Genomic DNA, 19,702 nt, shown 5'->3' with positions numbered 1-19,702 from the left:
CCCAAAGGGTCTTTCACGACTGATGATTGACTCTTTTTAACTGAAAGGCGGGACTTCCCTCCCCAAAGCGGATGTATTATATGCTGTTTTCCCATTCACTGTAGTAGAACTGCGGTGACTTGGTATTATCGAAAGTCTTGGGCGTAGATTAGACCCATCCTACCGGATAACAGATCTGAATGTTACATTTAGATCTGACGTCTGAATCAGGAAACGCGTTTTTCCCAAAACAAGCTGAATAAGACACGAGAAGTGAAACCTCGGTGAGTTTTGTATTGCTCTTTAATAAATGTCTATGAATGTCTTCACATGAAAGCGCCTGCGATTAGATTTGAATTGTCGCGTAGATACAAAACACCCGAGGGTGGATTTTATTTAACTTTCAAAATAAGTATTATTAACTTTCGTTTTCTTGTGTAATCACCGTTAAGATGTGTTGCGAAATCTGTCGATGATGTGAAATGGTGAGATTTTAACTGTCAGCGTTACAGCAGATGTAATGGTTTGAGAATAATGAAACGAAAGTAAAAGAGTTTTTTACTGCTCATAAATGTAAACATCTTTTCTTGACGATACGCAAATAATCACAATTGCCACTATAATAGAGTAACTCATAACGAATAAGTTAGATTAGCGTTATAAGAATTTAGAGTACATATTGTTTATAGTAGCATATAGAGTATACAACTGAATGCATGTAACAGTACAGAGTACTAATATACGACTATACAGTGCTTTTATATTCAATATATAGTATAGATTTCACACGTGCTAATGTTATGTGGTCATTGGTGTGCATTGATGTCATGTTATTTATTTAGTTGAAGGTCATCCTGCCGAGAAACAAAACTGAAACCGTCATAGAAATTCTAATGGATTTAATGGTTATAATGGGAATTGTATTGGGTAGACACTATTAAATCCTAATGGAATAAGGCCCGACGACACACTACATAAACATTACGCAAATTAATTTGATGATACACAGCTGATGGTTCATAATGGCATTTGTAACAACATTGGAATTTGTTTTGTTTTTCTTAGCAGTGCTATGCTACAATTTTTACCAGATCAACCACATTCCCAAACCTTAAAGGTGCAGTGTGTAAATGTTAGTGGCATCTAGTGGTGAGGTTGCACATTGCAACCAACGGCTTAGTCCACTGTGCTCACCCCCGAGGGGCAACCTTCCGATCTCTCTAATGAAGCCAACACGGAAGTGACTTAAACTGCAATTCATCGACTGGCCGCTTGAGGCTGGCTCCAAAAGGGAGTCAATTCCCATAGACTCCCATGTTAAAAATGGCCAACTTTACAGTAGAAAATAATATGTTTACAGCCTGGTACAAAACGTGTTTTTGGCCTATATAGCTAATTTTGCCCTTCATGACAACTGTGAGGCGGGTGAATTTTTTTGTAACTCGTCCGTTTAGATTTTATTAAGCCTTAAACTTCTGCATAATTAAGGGCGTGGCCGCTTAAGTGTCAGTTGAACAGCCACTGTTGTCACTAGACTCGCGCTAGGCGGGCGTGGTTTCACCTCAGCTTCACCCATGCCCCGCCTCTTTACCCATTTTCGGTTTTCCGCGAGTAATTTGCGGGAACGCGCGGCCAAGATGGCGACGGCAGGCAACGCCTACTTTAAGCTTCAAAAGCGATCTTCACAAACCAATGGTGACGTCACGGACACTACGTCCATATTTTTTACGGTCTATGCTCACCCCTCACTTTTGAAACACATAGAGAAGCTACGTTAGCCGCGTTACGGGACAAACATGTCATCGCTGGAGACAACTTAGTAAAAAAGTTTGTCCGTTAAGGGCTTCTGTAAAAACATGGCTGCACAAAATGGCGACTTCCATGAAAGGGGACCCTTGGTGTATGTAGATAAAAACAGCTCATTCTAAGGTAATAAAAACATAACGGTTCATTATAAAAGGTCTTTATTCACCCCTGATCATATAGTTTTGTATATTATTTTGCATTTCTGTCAAGAGATCCTTCTAAAATATTACACACTGCACCTTAAACATTCAGTACTAAAACTATGACAGTGCACTTTATACAGTAATGTCTTTTGAAAATGTCTGTAATGTCTTTTCAAATCTTTTGGTGCACGAAGAGTGACAGGCTAGCACTAAAATGACAGCATAAATACACTATAGCATGTATTTAAAAGAATGATTAACAATGTAAGAATCATTTGAGGATTTATTTGAGGAAAAACTCTACTTTCAGCAACCTCCCAATGCCTCCACATATGTTTCACCTTTGGAAACCCTATCCAGCACACTACAGTAATTTAGTATACCTTAACGTTAATACTTGTTACAATTTTATAAAAAACAAACAAACATGTAAACATTGTTAATTCTCATTGGGCGGTTTCCCGGATAGGGATTAGACTAGTCCTAGACTAAAATAAATGTAAGAGCTGTCCAAACTGAAAACAACTTGCACTGACATATTTTAAAATACATTAGTACCATTTGTTTTGCCTCAAAATGCACAGAAGTAATGTTATTAGTAAGGCATGTTTGTTAAAACTAGTATTTCCTAATTAAACTAAGGCCTAGTCTTGGTTTAAGATAATCCCTGTCCGGGAAACCACCCCATTAAGTATCAACATTCATAGATAAATAGCGACATCTAGCTATTAATAGTCTGCCTCCAGTTGTCAACTCTCTATCAAAATAATGTTATATTGATCTAACACAACCAGTGTGGAAGTATAGTTTTAGGTTATTGTTTGATTAATTATTATCATATATATCTGCTTACCTAAATATGAAAGAAAATAAGAAGGTAATTGAAGCTAATAGTTGGTTATCGTGCCTTTGTTTGTTCCATTGAGTTGATGACCTTTTGTTCAAGATTCAATCAAAGCTTAAGTCAAGAGTAAATCTAAGGGCAAATGTGTGAACTGTTCTTTATCTTTATGATGAAGAAGGGGTCTCAGTGAGGCTATCATGTTTACCTGTTCAATTGGAGGGGATCTGGGATGCGTTTATAGCTGCCCTTTCTTGCCTGACTGTAACCTTTTTTTTATGTTTATTGTAATCAGTCAGACAGTCTGCCTCCTTCGTATGGCTTTAAATGTGTGGCATGTATACTTTAAGTTAGAATATAGGGTTACTTAGATGACTTCATTGCCACTAGTAGTATGCTCTTATTTGAAGACTTATGCTCTGGCAACATGACAACATTGGAATAATACAGTCGTATGCAAAAGTTTGGGCACCCCTGACAATTTCCATGATTTCCATGTATAAATATCTGGGTGTTTGGAATGGATCAGCGATTTCATTTTGATCCATCAAGATGCAATTTGTATTTATCCGGCCGCTAGATGGCGCCAGATCAAACAATAACAATGATGTTGTTTACTGACGCTCTGAAGCAGCGTGGAATTATGGGATTTGTAGTCTTTAACTCAACCGCTGATGGCCATCAATCAGACGAGAACGAGAAATCACGTTGATGGATAAGGTAATCAAGTCTTATAAATGTTGCTTTTGATGACATCGTTTATTTCATTATGTAAGTTTATATTTGATGTTCAAAACGAAATTCTTAGTCATAGATATTACAGTATTAGTCCAAATTCGATGGTTAACACAGCACAGAATTAAGTTTTCAACTTACAATCTACAATGATTTTTCACATAATGTATTGACAGTACAAATCTTATTGTAAATGACCATTTATATTGCTGTACAATACCTTTTGATGTGCATATCGTCCGCGGGAAGACGCGCTGATTACAATCTACACACTAATGTTGTGATCAATATAATAGCATACGTTTTTTGAATGGTTACGAATCAAAACAACTCACCCATCGCGTAAAACACAAGCAGGATCAGAATCTCGGTCTAGTTAAATGTTAATGTCCAGATAATGCAACACCAAATTGATCCTCCCTCGTTTTGTTCCAAACTCTTCTTGGGTCGTTTGGTTGGCCCGTACGCGTTACAGGAGCTGACACAACCAGCGGCAGACGGTAAAGAGTTATCCATAAGTTCATAAGCAAGCACGTAGCCTGACAGGCGCTATCGCATAGTTCCGCATTTGTCCACGACAATGGCTGCGTCCGAAAACTCAAGGCTGTGAGGACTTGCTGCCTCATGAGGACATGACTTCGGACTCGGAGGCCTGAAGGCCGCTCAGAGAAAGGCTTTCCGACGCACTTCAAAGGCAGCGTGTTTGAAATATAAACAGAGAGCGCCTTTGTGATAACTAATCACATATTTGAAAACTACAATACTAATTTCTCGCTAGAAATGCAATTAAAATGTGTAAAAAGTGAAAATATACGTTTATTTACACTAAATTTGTGCTCCAGCCTTTATTTTTTCAAGCTCGACCACTGTTGTCATGTGGTTTACGTCAGTAAAGGCGGTGACAAAGGGTCACATGGATATTAACGTCATTAAAATGAGACTGCACTGCCCCGTAACAATGTTTTGAATGGAAATTTTCTCACGATTTACAAGTAGTTGAAAACGTTACAGATATTGATAGTAATCAGCTGGACAAAATATATAACACTGGCCTAGTGGTTTTTGGACATTTTACTGCAAATATCTTACAAATTGCACCTTTAAATAACTGAAGGACACAGTAATATTTCAGTACTAATGAAATAAGGTTTATTGGATTAACAGAAAATGTGCAATATGCATCAAAACGAAATTAGACAGGTGCATAAATGGGGACCCTTTTTTTGATTAGAAAACCTGTAACTACTTAGCACGTATTAATTGGAACACACACAATTGGTTTGGTGAGCTCATTAAGCCTTGGACTTCATAGACATGTGCACCCAATTCCAATCATGAGAAAAGGTATTTAAGGTGGCCAATTGCAAGTTGTTGTTCTCTTTGACTCTCCTCTGAAGTGTGGCATCATGGAGGCCTCAAAACAACTCTCAAATGACCTAAAAAAAAAAGATTGTACAACAGTAGGGTTTAGGGGCTACAAAAACTCTTATAACGCAGAGATATAAGCTGTCAGTGTCCACTGTGAGGAACAATAGTGTGGAAATGGAAGACCTCAAGCACAGTTCTTGTTAAGACCAGAAGTGGCAGACCACATAAAATATTGGAGAGGCAAAGGCGAAGGATGGTGAAAATGGAGGTGGTCTGTGGGCTGTTTTTGACCAAAGACCTACAACATCAACTTGCTGCAGATGGTGTCACAAATTTAATGCGAAAGAAGCCTTTTCTGCAAACACGCCACAAACTGAGTCGCTTGAGGTATGCAAACGCATTTTGGACAAGCTAGCTTAATTTTGTAATAAGGTGCTGTGGACTGATGAAACAAAGATTGAGTTATTTGGTCATAACAAGGGGCGTTATGCATGGCGGCAAAAGAACACAGCATCCAAGAAAAACACTTGCTACCCACAGTAAAATTTGGTGGAGGTTTCATCATGCTGTGTGGCCAGTGCTGGTGGTACTGGGAATCTGGTTAAAGTTGAGGGTCACATGGATTCCACGCAATATCAGCAAATTCTTGAGAATAATGTTGAGGAATCAGTCATAAAGTTGAAGTTTCACCACCAGGGCTGGATATTTCAACAAGACAACGACCCAAAACACTGCTCAAAATCTACTCGGGCATTAACGCAGAGGAACAAGTATCTATTTGATATGTTCTGGAATAACCATCCCAGTCCCCAGACCTGAATATCATTGAATATCTGTGGGGCGATTTGAAGTGGGTTGTCCATGCTCAGCAACCATCAAACCTAACTGAACAGGAGATGTTTTGCAAGGAGGAATGGTTAAAAATATTCATCCAGAATCCAGACACTCATTACAGGCTATAGGAAGCTGGTCTCCAAAATAGTGCCCATGGTTGCCCGCACAGAGTCTGTGAGTTGCCCGCCAAAGCACATTCTATTAAAAGCCTCAATTGTAATATTTATTTATTACATATTTTTATTCTTTTATGAATTTTTAAATTTTAATAAAAATTTAAAAATGATAAAACATATCAACAAGTAACAAAACATTTAATCGATAGGTAAAACAAAAAAGTTGCCATCCAGATTGTTTTATCCATTGTGGTAGCCTTTGCTCAGAAAAAGGTCGGAGACCCCTTGTCTAGAGGCTGTTATTTCTGCTAAAGGAGGCTTTACTAAATATTGATGGTATTTTTCTGTTGGGGTGCCCAAATTTATGCACCTGTCTAATTTCATATTGATGTATATTGCACATTTTCTGTTAATCCAATAAACCTCATTTCACTAGTGAAATATTAGCGTGTCTTTCAGTTATTTAATAGAGCAAAATGAAATTGCGGATCCAAACACCCAAATATTTATAAATGAAAATTGTCAGGGGTGCCAAACCTTTGCATACGACTGGGAGTAAATGACAAAACGGGAAGGGGGCGGGAGATGAGTGCGAAATACGGGAGACTCCCAGGAAAAACAGAAGTGTTGACTGGTATGGTCATAAATGTTGAGCTGTACTTCTTTCGACCTGTTTTTGCTTAAAATTCTGAATGGAATTAAAAGAAAGGATAAGTGGCACACACACCAAAATGAAAACTCCAAAAAGTGCCATATTTACTAGTCAAGCTATATTAAAGGTGACATAGAATGATTGAACGGGTATTTATCCTTGTTCTGTGATGTGACATGTAGACAAAACATTTTTTGTTTGGGTCTGTAATGCCTTAGAAGCTTCCTAAAAACCTCTCTCAGATAGCTCTATTAGGGTGGGGGATTTCAAACAAGTGGTTTTGCACCTATTTGGCTCCCCCTACTGGCTTAACTTGCAATCTCAGTACTGATTGGCTGACTTTGCTGCCACTCAAAAAATGTAGCCAATTATTTTAAAGTGGATGGGCAGTTAGATGCCTGTGATGTCATAAGCATCAGTTTTTCAGATTGGGCTGTTTTCTGGCTGACATTTGTGAATGTGGGTAGACTACCATTATTCAACAAAGACAAGGTAAAAATGGTTTTTCATTCTCTGTCCCCTTTAAGATTTACATCTTGGTATTTCAGAGCTATGGCATCTGGTTCATCGATGATGAACGGTGACATCAGTCACCCACTTGGGGGCCCAGGACCAGGCACCGGGAATCTGGCTAGTTTAGAGGAGACGATTCAACAAATGAACACCCTTATCAAGGAGAACAGAGAACTGAAGGGTAAGAGACAATCAATCTTCATTTCTCTATTTATGTCTGTCAATTCTACTTTACTCAACACAAACTTTCCTCTTTGAACCCTTTAGAGGCTCTGAAACAGACCAATGTGTCCATGAAGGAGAGATTTGAAGGCTTATCCACATGGAAGGAGAAACAAAAGGAAGAAAAAGATTTCCTGGAAAAACGACTAGGTGAAGCCAAAGCCAGACTGACCGCCGCGGATGCAGAAAATGAGACTTTGAAGAAAAGAGTTAAAGAGCTGGAGAAGAGCGGACTGGAGGTGAAACACCCTAGACTTTAATATAGTCAATTCTTAAAATCAATGAAATAAAAAGATTTATGACATTTCTTTATTGTTTATTGTTGCCTGTTGCCCTAAAAAATAAAAAATTCACACACACAGTCATAAGTTCTCTTAACAAGCTGTGTGCAGATAAAAAAAAATCCCCTTTTGTGGTTCAAGGGGAAATCAGTTTACTCGCTTTTGTTGTTCAAGTGACCTCCATTTTGTGTGAACTAAATTTACATTTCTGTTGTTTACAGTCTGAGCTGGAGGTGTTGAGAGGTCAGATCGCTCGACTTCAGGCTGAGAAGAATGATCTGGTGGCTTTAAACTCTGAACTTCAGCTGAAAATGGGGGAAAGTTCACCAAACGACTCCTTTATCGAGATCAGATTTGCTGTAAGCACACACACACACACACACACACTTTTGTATCTCAATGGGGACTTTTCATTTCTATTGCAATCTTTCAACCGCCAATTTTATCTCGCAATAATTATTTATTTTTTCGATTTTAACGAAACATTATTATTTGTTATGTTTATTATGTGCTTCGTCTCACAGAAAGATGAAATAAACGAGACTAAAAATTTGGCCGGCGCACAGAAGGACCAGTCAATGTCCTGCATGTAAGTATGGCACTTCCTAAAGCCAACAGGGAATAAAACCCAGTGAAAATGTGAAATACAGTATGTCCAAAAGATTGAAAATGTGTTTTTGTAGTTCAATAGGTAGAGCACTGTCTTCTTAGCTAGGCAAAAGTCATGGGTTTGATTATCAGAGAACACATATACTGATAAATGCAAAGTTGCTTTGGATTAAAAGGCATCTGCCAAATGCCTAAATATCTAATGTAACGTATAACTATCAAAATTAAGCATTCAGATTTGTCCAATAATTAACAAAATTTGACTTTTCTCAAACCCCAAAAAAGTATTTGTCTCCCTTAATATAATTGCATTTTTACAGAGAACGTAATAGTTGATGACAGTGTGACAAAAAGTGTGCAGATTCCCTTTGTCTCATACAGTCATGGACAAAAATATTGGCACCCTTGAGCAAAGAAAGCAGTGAAAATTGTAGTTAAATTAAAATTGTTTCATTGAAGTCATATAATTGTATATGGGGAATAAATATGAAGTAACACAACGCCCAAATCCCCTTAATCATTTATAACAATAGGTAAAACCAAATACTACTGATATTCTGCTAAAGATTGTTGCTACACAAACTAGAAAGTGGCTTGAAGAAAAACCGTTAAACCATAAAAACATCTAATTCCAAAATCAGGGAAATAATGAAGATGTTTTAATCGACTGAAGATTGCAAATCTGCCTGAAGAGGACGTGTGTTTATTTTGTCTTAATGCACAATAAGGAGAATAATTTGAGTAGACAAAGACTCTCCATGCATCACAGATGGAGAACTTAAATTAGATCAATCTTGGGGTCAGAAAGCAAAATAAATAAATAAAGGGAAACGGCACCTCCATAACCACACATGCATAACCACAAGTTGTGGTTGTGCTCATCACAACATGTATTTAGGCCGTGTGGCGCGCATGCATTTTTTTTTGAACGACCTAGTTAAGGCGGTAGGGTTTCCCAGCTTAGGCGGGCCGTCCTGCAAATTGTGGCAAACAATATTTGAGAAAAAAAATTAAGTGATCCCCCCCACTTTCAAATATTTTTCATCAATGAAACATGGGATTTTACTGAATTTTTTAATAAAAGAAAAAAAGGAAAAAGAATGCTGATTTATTTTCACAGCTTTCTTTGCTCATATTCACAAAGGGTGCCAATATTTTTGTCCATTACTGTATAAACTATTGTTTATAGTTGAATGCATAAATGTCTTAATGTGACATAACTGTGTGTGAACAGACTAAAAGCTGAATCAGAGGAGCAGACAGTGAGACAGCTGCTTCAATCTCTCAGGATCGAGACGGATCAGAAGGAAGCACTTCATGTAAAGCTTCAGGACGCCCAGGCAAGGTAGACTGGAGTCCCTTAAGCTCAAGTTGTTTGACCTTTGTGTGTGACTTAAACATTGAGCACTTTTGGATAAAATGCTCAATAAATAATGTAAATGTGTGTTTCCAGGATTGCGGAGTTGCAGCAGAAAGAGGAACACAGTGAGGGAACCACACAAACGTCTCTGCCCTGCGCAACTGAAGATGTAATCCGTACCCTGTATTTATTTAAACATTTCATGATCTTGGAAATGTATGGCACATATAAGAATGATTAGGGAAATAAGAGGTCATGGCTGAATGTTTTGCTTGGATTTGATTTGATGTAATGAAGTCATGTGTTTGTTTGTCTTTATCAGTCAAGTGATGAGGTTCAGAACCTAAAGGCTCAGCTGATGAAGCTTGTTGATGAGTTAAAACAGACTCAGAGCAAACTGGACGAGGCCGAAAACATGAAAAAAAACCTGCAGGACAGGTCAGGAACACCAACAAACAATTTTTCTGAAGATCAATGAGTAAGCAATATGCATTAAAGAAAATGTCTTGGTGTAAATGCAGGTGTAAAGACCTGGAGCAAGATCTGAGCGCTCTGAAGACTCAGCACGGAGACAAACAGAAGGTCCAGACCGAGAACGAGGGTCTGAACGCTCAGCTGATGAAGCTCAGTAATGAGTTAACACAAGCTCAGAGCAAACTGGATGAAGCAGAGAAAATGAAACAAAACCTACAGGACAGGTCTGTTATTTATATTTAAGGTGCAAAACCCTCTAAATGCGGCTGACATGTTTTATTGTAAATGAGCATTTTTATCAGGCGCTTGTGTAATTTCACTTTAATGGCAATGAAAATTTTAGCTTATGACTGGCGTTTTTGTTTTGATCTGTGCTTCTGCACCCCTACGCTATTACATCACTACGCAGCCGCTTACAGGTATGGCAATATTTGCTTGCTACGCTAAAACTCTCTAGTGAAAGCAGAGGAGTACAAGATGCCGTTGTTACTGGAGGCTAGTTAGCTTCGTTTGTAAAGTTTTAAATAAAAAAATGTATCTTACAAAATTGCATGGATTACCCTAAGAAGAAGGCCTTTTTGATCGTATGGATTCATATGGATTACTTTTTTTTTACTTTTGATTCTTTAGGCTTGAAGAAATTTGACTTTTTTCTATCTGTTATGAAGCTTGAAAGAGCTAGGACATTTTCTAAAATGTGTTTTCTATATTTGTCTATAGATCTGATCACTATAGATCACCGGATCACCAATTTATGTATTCTTGATTACTTTTACACTTCAAAAGAGCATTTTTAGTAGAGCCCGACCGATAAAGGATTTTAAAGGCCGATACCGATACAAATGTTTGTTTGTTTTAAAATCTGATATTCCGATATATCGGCCAATATTTTTTTATTATTATTATTTCAGAAACGCGCAACAAAACATTAACAGATTTCCCTAACATTAGTTATTTGTTATCATTAAACAAGATAAAGGTCACTCCTAAATGTTTGTGTGCGTGTGTAATAATTAATCCCTATATTGCCTTATAAGCTACCTTATAATTAGCGTATATACCCGAATATAAGACGACACCCCCATTTTCCAAACTTATTTTGGGGTTTTCATTAGAAAATAAATGTATGTAAATTGTATTATCTGCATCTCACGAATTCACCTGACTGTCCAATATATGTTTCGTGACCAACTCACCATGAACTCACTTAACTGTTGTTCTCTTTGCCCGACTCTGGCCGTGTGACTAGTTATACACGAGTGTTGCCAACAGGGAGGTTGTAGAGTGCCCTCTGGTGGACAAACTATACAACGGCAACACTCATGACATGGTTGAAGGCTGTTTTGTCCATTTTTTTAAAATATTCATTTATCGGCCATTATGAATGCCGATACCGATAGTTTGGAAAATGCCTAATATCTAATTTTTAGTCTTCCTATTATATAAGATTGTTTTAATGCAATAGTTTTTTCATTTCAAATTCTGTGTATTGTAAATGTTATCAGCCTGTTAGATGCAACAAGACAATGACCCATAGCATAGCCATTGAGCCACAATTAATAAAGTCATCATGAACGTTACCTTCCCATCATGAACATTTAACTTGTGATGATATGTTTTTTGTTATTCAGAATAACATTGAACCAATGAATAAGCAAGACATTAAAAATCTCCTTACGCTCTTTATCTGTAGATGTAAAGACCTGGAGCAGAATCTGAGCAGTCTGAAGACTCAGCTCGGAGACAGACAGAAGGTCCAGACTGAGAACGAGGGTCTGAAGGTTCAGATGGAAAGTCTACAAGCTGCTGTCAAACTAGAACAGAAGAAGACTCAAGATGAAAAGTGCTGAAATAAACAACTTCAGTCTGATAAAAATGTTTCTCATTATAGAATACAATCACATCATTGCATAATAATAATAATAATAATAATAATATATTTCTGTATTTTTCGGTGCCAGGAGTAATCTGAACCAACTAAAAGACGCCTATACCAAGCTGTTTGAGGATTATAAGGAACTTCAAGAGGAGAACAAGAAGAGAGAGGTTTGTGTCAATTAATATTTTTAAGTTAAATAATTTTTTGAAGGCAACCAGGTATCTTACTTTTTTAAGTTAAACCAAAATTTTTTTTAACTCTTTCCCCGCTATTGATGAGGTAACTCATCAATTAAGTGAAAACGCTCTTGCCAATGATGAGTTTTTCCAGCAATCCGTATTTCTGCTATTTTCCACCAGGTGGCAGAAACTCTTATAAAACCCAGAAGTATCTCCTTAGGGCAAACAGTTCATGTATATTTTGATCATCGCTATGAATCTGATCTTTAACAAAAAACATTTACAAAAATGCAATTATCTCAGCTTTTTGCTCAAAATTGGGTATTTTGGAAGAAACATACCTATATTTGAGAGGTGATAAAAAGGAAACAAATAAAGGTAGGATAAAATGCATTTTCATTTGATATATTGTATGTTTATCTATTTAAAGAATTTTTTTTTCTTGAAGGCATTAAACTTTTGTGAAAATAATAAAAAATACTGGTGCTGGCTGGCATCTTTTTTAAAAAATCCTGGGGGAAAGAGTTAAAAAAGTGTGCTATTTTAGTTAAAAGAGTTTACAGCGATAGATTGTCTAAAATTTTTATTACCCTATGATTTACTTACCCTTTAGCCATCTGAGATGGATTTAACCATCCTTTTTCATATGAACACCTATTCAGATATTTTTGAAAGTAATCCAAACAGCTCCAGGGGGATAAATAAATCCCTACTAAGCGTAATCAATACAAAGTTTTGTAAGATAAATATCCACATTTAAAACTTTACAAACTAAAATGACTATCTCTCGGTAACGTCACCATCTAAGGGACGAATCACACAGAATGCATTTATGGCAGTGGCAGGCGACTTTTTGGAATGATTTTTCAATTTTTCTCTTTTGTGTTTGCGCACCTCTCACCCTTTATCAAAAAAAAGGCAGTGTGGGACTCCTGCATTCAGGAGAGAGTATCAATGTAGTGTACGCACTTTTATACTTTTTTACACTTTTAGTGATGTATAACGAATGCGGAGGGCGGAGACACAAAGCAGGGGAGCAAAACAACCCTTCGCATTCGTCATACATTACTAAGAAAAGTGCGTACACTACACTGATACTCTCTTTTGAATGCAGAGGAGTCTTAAGATGGTGTTGTTACTGGAAGATAGTTATTTTCGTTTGTAACGTTTTAAATATGAATACTTTTCTTACATCATCGCATCAATTACCAGCAGTAGGCATTTATTTATCCCTTTGGTGCGGTGTTGAGTATTTTTGCGAAGGATGGATGCACTTTCTTTGGGCTTGAAGGAGGGCAGACACCATATTCATCCATTATAAATATTGGAAAAAGTAGGACATTTTCAAAAATATCTGAATATGTGTTCGTATAAAAAGGATGGATATATGTATCTTGGATGGCTTGAGGGTGAGTCAATAATTTTACAATCACTATAAATTCATAGCTTTTTCTTAACCCAGGTCCTAACAAACGTATAACTTTAAATGTCTGTACGGTTTGTGCTATGGACATAAATGTTATTTCACATCATGCCTTTACTAAGCAATTATACTTTTATGAAAAACATACAAATCTCATAGAAAAAGGATCCAAGCTGCATTTTAGGACAAGCATATATATAAAAAAATATTTTGCAAAGAATGGCATCACTTATATTCTTATTAAAAATGTACAGTACAAGACTTTCATTTACTTTTATATTTGGTTAGTCTCTGTTACTTCAAGGCAACTGTTACTTGTTTTTGGGATTAATGTAACATGATTTTTGGCATGTCGGTGGTTAATTTTTCTTATTGCACGTTTGTGTGTGTGATCAGGGGAGTGTATCAAAGGAAGAATATGAAGACCTTCAGGTAAGGTTTACCGCAGCTGAAAAGGCCCTGGCAGACAAACAACAGAAGATAGATGAAATGAAGATGGAAATCTTCCAGAAGGAGAAGGAGCTGGAGACCATATCTGTTTTTAAAGCTCAGGTACGGACTGTTGGGGAATACAAGTAGTAGTGACACATATACAGTATAAAATGTTTTTTTTTATTATTATTATTTTAAGAAGACTTCCTTTACTATACTGTAATAAACTCAATGTATAAATAAAACCTCTCATTTATATTCACCCTTTGTGTGCACGCAGGCAGAGATATATTCCCAGGATTTCCATGCAGAACGAGAAGCTCGTGAGAAGATTCATGAGGAGAAAGAGCGTCTGTCCGCTCAACTGGAGTATGTGAAGAAACAGCACAGCCAACTTCAAGAAGAGATGGACTCACTCGGCAGGTGCGTATGCATGCTTATACACTTTCCTATCTATGTACACTGTCAGAGAGAGTGGTCCCTGGAGCAGTACCATTTCAAAGGCCCTCTTTACAACTGGTATTAAGATGCATTTTGGTAGATCACTGGAGTATAGTTTTTTTTTGCGTCTACACAAACGTATGCGCAGCCTTGCAAAGCATGGTTTATTTGACTTGTACGTGTAACGTTTGACACATTGCGACAAAATGCATTTCCCCTCGGCTACATAGTACATTCTTCTGTACACGGGTGATTCTCACGAAAACTTGGTTTTAAAAATGTCAAGCATGAAAATGTAAAAATTGCTTAAATTTACTTTTTTTCCCACCAGACATTGAAAAACAAAGTCTGGAGTAAATGGGAACATTAATTTAAAAACTTTTACTTATCATTTAACACTTTTTGTAACATAATTTAAAAAATTAGTCCTATAAAATCATCAACACTGACATATTTTCAAAATGACATGACAAACCTGAAAGAACATAATTTGGAGATTCTGCACATGCATTTAAAATCAAAGTATTATGCTTCTATTAATTAAATTAACATTTAATAAGCATCTGTTGCGGTAATGATAATCAAAATGTCGTGTAAGCATTCTGACAAGACAATATTTCAAATTAACTGTAAAAAAATGATCTTACCTGGTAGCCATCTTGAAGTAACTGGTCCATGTGCTTGGTCACTCAAAATCAAACTTTATTAAAATTCTGTATGTGTGCTTAAACTGTTCTCAAAAAGTGTTGCGGAGGATGAGAACATCAGGCATGGACACATCATTTTCCTAATTTTTCTTCATTATTATTATACGTGAATATTCAGTAAATATTTTTTCTGTCATCTAAAGTAGTCTAGCAAAACATCCATTTATTTTTTTCTTAATATTTTTGTGTTAATTTGATTACATTACAACATAACGCATGTTCAAACACAGCCGGACACATTGCGGTAATGAAAAATTTCAGCAGAAAATGAGATAAAATTTCCAATGATAAATTCTTATGTTGAAATCACACATTGTGCAAGGTAGAACACAGTATTGTGTTAATTCTGATGCCTTTTAATGTTACTATATTACACATTTTAAAGCTAAAATCATTAGTGCCGTGGTGTTTCAATGGTTTCGTGAGAATCACCCACACGCATACGCATACAAAGTATGGAGGGCCGGCCCGTGGCAAATGCTAGGGCACAAAATGACTCGAGGGTGCCTCAAAAAAGGGTACTGGTCCAGTGGCAGCTTGGGACCATTTTTGTGATGCGAGTACATACTGAAATGAGGCTATTGTTTCCTGTTTAGGCAGTCTATGAGCGAGATGCAAAGAAGACATGTATCACGTGGAGCCAATCCACAAGGGCCTATGTCTCCACCACATCTGCAAGGAGCCAGAGGTTTGTCCTTCTCTTTAAAGGCACTATTTTTTCATCTGATCTATATGACCTCTATTATTGTTGTTATTGGGTAACCTCTGTGTCCTAAAAAAAACCCTGCTAAATACTAAATATGCATTGTCATGTATACATCAAATGCGCTACTGATGGTGATGTTATAGCTAACACGACTAATAGTACTGAATATAAAAATGACTTCTGATTGACCTCTTTGTTTCTCAGGTGATTGGCAGCAGCAGAATATTCCTGAACATGTTTGTCCAAAGTGTGGAGAAGTACTGCCCGACCTGGATACCCTGCAGATTCACATTATGGATTGCATCATCTGAATCTGTTGCCTAGTAACCGTATATCTGTGAATCTATAAAAAAAGCTTTATTTTACGGTACTAAGGATGCAGACACAATGCTGATACATAAACCCGCCTAACAAAAACATTATCAACGTGTAGACTTCATCTAAATAGACCTTAAATAACAGCAACATTAGGATGCTAAATATATGAATGTTAACTACTAAGATAAAGTATATAACTGTATGTTGCAGATGGACAATCAGGGTGAGATATATTACACAGTGAGTTAATCTATTGATCTGAAGTGTACGAGTTGGTTTATTGTTTGCAAAAAGATTTCTGTTTATGAATGTTTCTGAGAAAAATGAAGATGAAGTCTAAATTGAGATCAGATTATAGAGAGAAATATTAGTTTTGTTATATTTGAAATGATCAGTTTAATCATGCTCATTAAAGATGAATTATTTCACAGAAAATATATTTTTTTCTTTTATTTGTTAAACTGTTAAAGCACTTTATCATGTTTGATGAGCAAGGATACAGAGTTAGATTTGGGAAGTTACTTTTAGTATGTGGTTACTTCTAAGAGTACGTCTAATGACAAACAGTTGTGTATCTGTTAATACATGCCTGATTCTAATAAACACAATTTTCATAGTTATTGTTTAGTTTTTTTACTTAAAGGGCATATTTAGCAAAATCCACTTTTACAAGGTGTTTGGACATAAGTGTGTGTTGGCACTACCTTACAATAAAAAAGTCCACCAGTCCTCCTTTTTTAATCCCTATGAAACCAGAACTGTCTCATTAGACATGCTGTTTTGATTCTCTTGTTATTGTGACATCTCATTGATAAAGCCCTGCCCAGGGCCACTGACTGACTGGTTAATTTTACCCAAAAGCTTTTCTAAATGTGTTTGTTAGCACGTTTTAGCGCTAATGCGGATAAAGATACTTTTGTCCCAGATTGTATTCACAGGAATCAGATCTATGTTTTACCAAAAGCAGTAGCTTATTAGCATTAAAAGGTTCACGCATGAAAATAGCACATTTTTGCTCCCACCCAAATAGGGGCATTTTGGACATGCTATAATAAATGATCTGTGGGGTATTTTGAGCTGAAAATTCACAGACACATTCTAGACACACCTGACACTTTTATAACATCTGGTAAAAATGGGCATAATATTTAATTGTATTGAAAAGATTAATGCCCTGTTGTGGTCCAGTGTGTGATATCTAATAATGATCTACACGTCACTTACAATGCAATATCCAGTTTTACATAAAATCTAAATCGTTCCTGATCAGAAGCATAAAAATAAACAGCAGTCAAACTAAGTCATTATAGAAAATCAAAGTATTTAGCATTGTAAATGTTATTCTATAAATGTGAAACATAGACTACCTGACAAAAGTCTTGTCGCTTGTGTACAAATTGACATGAAGTGCCGCTAAAATATATTTCTAATCAAAATTTGTTTTCAAGAAATGGCTCATTTTAATCCCAACAGCTTTTGTAGTAATGTTTCAGTGCAAAACGAAACTGTCAAAAAGTATTCTAATATTCACAGCTTGGTAAAGCTCGTTGAGTCCATTTTTGCAAAGACATAAGTGTTGTCGCCTTGTCATATAAGGTTCATCTGTGACTAATAATGGATCAATTAGGTCTCAGGTGTGTATAAAAAGAACCCCAGTACTATGGTTGTAACGGTATGAGATTTTCACGGTATGATAATCGTCTCAGAAACTATCACGGTGTTCATAGTTTCACGGTATATGGTATTAAATTATTATTATGATCATCAGCTATAATGACACTTAAATGAATGAAAACAGATATGGTTTTTGGTTGAACATTTGGTTTATAATATCAAACTTTTTTTTTTTAGAAAAAAAGACGTTTGAAAAAAATAAAGACAAAATAAAGCTGCATCACTCATTTGAACAAAATAAGGAATAAGTTATTTCTCTTTAGATATGGCCTATGTATATTCAACTTAAAATTTACTTGTAAAATAAATCACTTAAATGTGCTTTAGTGTTTTGAGAGAACGAGATGGAGAGCGTGCGCGCAAGAGAGAGACATAACGTTAGGTTACCAGCGTTCACATGTTAACAAAGCAGACATGTGCGCTTATAAACAGCGCTTTATCAGGCATTGTACTGATATTAAACGACAAGAAAATGCCATCAAGACTTTTCTCAAGACAGTTCACTTCAGAGGTGCATTTATATAACAGCTTTGTGTCCGAAAACAGATCGACCGAAAATTTAACACACATCCGATTTATGGACGATATTCATTACTGGATTTTGTGATTTCCTCTGCAACACGGAAATAATACTGCTTTAAATTATAAACAAAACCCACCTTTATCTGCACAGAGGGATGTGTTTGCGAATATGGTAGCACATGTTCGACTTATTTCCTTCTTTTGCAGCCACTCTTCGTCCACATTTCTTGCAAACTGAATATCCATCTTTAAGGACAACCCGCGCTCGTTTTTGGGATACCCACAGTATTCCCATACTGCAGATTTTAACTTTTTCCCAGCGGGAAAGGTTAGAGGTTAGAATTTGTGGTCTCTGGCTCTGAAATTGTCTCTGCTGTACATAAACGAGTGGCGTCTAGCAATCACGTGAATTGAAGTTGCATATGTGCAGTAGCGCAGGTGAGATCTCCTTTATTATATATTTTTTTACAAAACCGGTAATAAGCAAATGTTTACGGTATGATAATCGTACATGTTCATCATATCATGGTATACCGTCATACCGGTATACCGTTACAACCCTACCCAGTACACTAGACCTTCACATCAACTGCAACTAGACCTCTGCAAACATGCCTAAGATTCACCATGAGACTAAAGTATTGATTTCAAGAGGCTGAAGACCAGATCCAATGCTGATGTGGCAGACACCTTCAATGTGTCTCAGCGTCAACTACAGAGGATAGAAAAAAGATTTGAAGAGATTGGAGAAGTTTTTGACAAGCCCAGGTCAGGCAGACCCCACAAGACAACTGCTTGAGAGGACCGGTTGTCGGCTCGAAAATCCAAGGTCAGCCCATTTTCCACTGCAGCAGAGCTCCACGAGACCTGGTCACCTGAAATCCTTGTGTCAACCAGAACAGTTTGTCGGATTTTGTCTCGAAATGACCTCCATGGTTGAATCAGTGCCCAGAAGCCAGCACTAAACAAAAGCCCACAGCCTGCTAAAAGGATGGACACCGGAAAAGCAGAAGGTGGATTTTTCATATGAATCTTCTGTTGAATTATACCACAATTGCTGCAAATATTGCAGGAGACCTACTAGAGCCCGCATGGAACCAAGATTGACCTAGAAAACAGTGAAGGTTGGTGGCAGAAAAATCATGGTCTGGTTACATCCAGTATGGGGGTGTGCAAGAGATCTGCAGGGTGGAAGGCAACATCAATAGTCTAAAATACCAAGAAATCTTAGCTACCTCTTATTAGGCCTGGCAAACTCAATTCCTTTTAAGGATCCGGGTTATTGTGAGTCACTCACTAAAGTGATCCGGGTTGTGTGAGTCACTTGAGTCAGTATTGCTAAATCGCCAAGGAAACTCAGTACAGACCCACTTGTAACCGGCTGATACAAGCGACTCGAGATTCTCAGAGCCGGAAACATTGCAGACTCGCAGACCATGGGACTCATGAGACTTCACTCGCTCTACAGATCCACTAACCGACTCCGGC

At 37.0% G+C, this 19,702-nt stretch overlaps 1 protein-coding gene across 1 annotated transcript; it reads left to right on the top strand.

Annotated features, from left to right (window-relative positions):
• Positions 1-103: 103 nt before the first annotated feature.
• On the top strand, positions 104-16,638 carry optn (optineurin). Its single transcript, XM_055190536.2, has 15 exons — positions 104-263; positions 7,023-7,168; positions 7,255-7,448; positions 7,712-7,849; positions 8,015-8,079; positions 9,334-9,444; positions 9,553-9,628; positions 9,782-9,897; positions 9,981-10,157; positions 11,627-11,776; positions 11,895-11,979; positions 13,811-13,966; positions 14,127-14,269; positions 15,591-15,682; positions 15,905-16,638. Exons 2-15 carry the CDS (start codon positions 7,027-7,029, stop codon positions 16,009-16,011), a joined length of 1,752 nt encoding a protein of 583 aa, XP_055046511.2. The 5' UTR covers positions 104-263; positions 7,023-7,026; the 3' UTR covers positions 16,012-16,638.
• The last annotated feature ends 3,064 nt before the right edge of the window (positions 16,639-19,702 follow it).

This window comes from Misgurnus anguillicaudatus, chromosome 1 (assembly GCF_027580225.2).
Source record: "Misgurnus anguillicaudatus chromosome 1, ASM2758022v2, whole genome shotgun sequence".
NCBI classification, from domain to species: Eukaryota; Metazoa; Chordata; class Actinopteri; order Cypriniformes; family Cobitidae; genus Misgurnus; species Misgurnus anguillicaudatus.
This window is presented reverse-complemented; position numbering and strand designations above follow the sequence as displayed.

Bases quoted from the DNA above. Each gene is read 5' to 3' on its own strand.
- optn (XM_055190536.2), top strand. From the start codon at position 7,027: ATGGCATCTGGTTCATCGATGATGAACGGTGACATCAGTCACCCACTT. The intron at 9,445-9,552 runs GTAGACTGGAGT...GTGTGTTTCCAG, and splicing joins CTTCAGGACGCCCAGGCAAG to GATTGCGGAGTTGCAGCAGA. The intron at 11,777-11,894 runs GTGCTGAAATAA...TTTCGGTGCCAG, and splicing joins AAGAAGACTCAAGATGAAAA to GAGTAATCTGAACCAACTAA.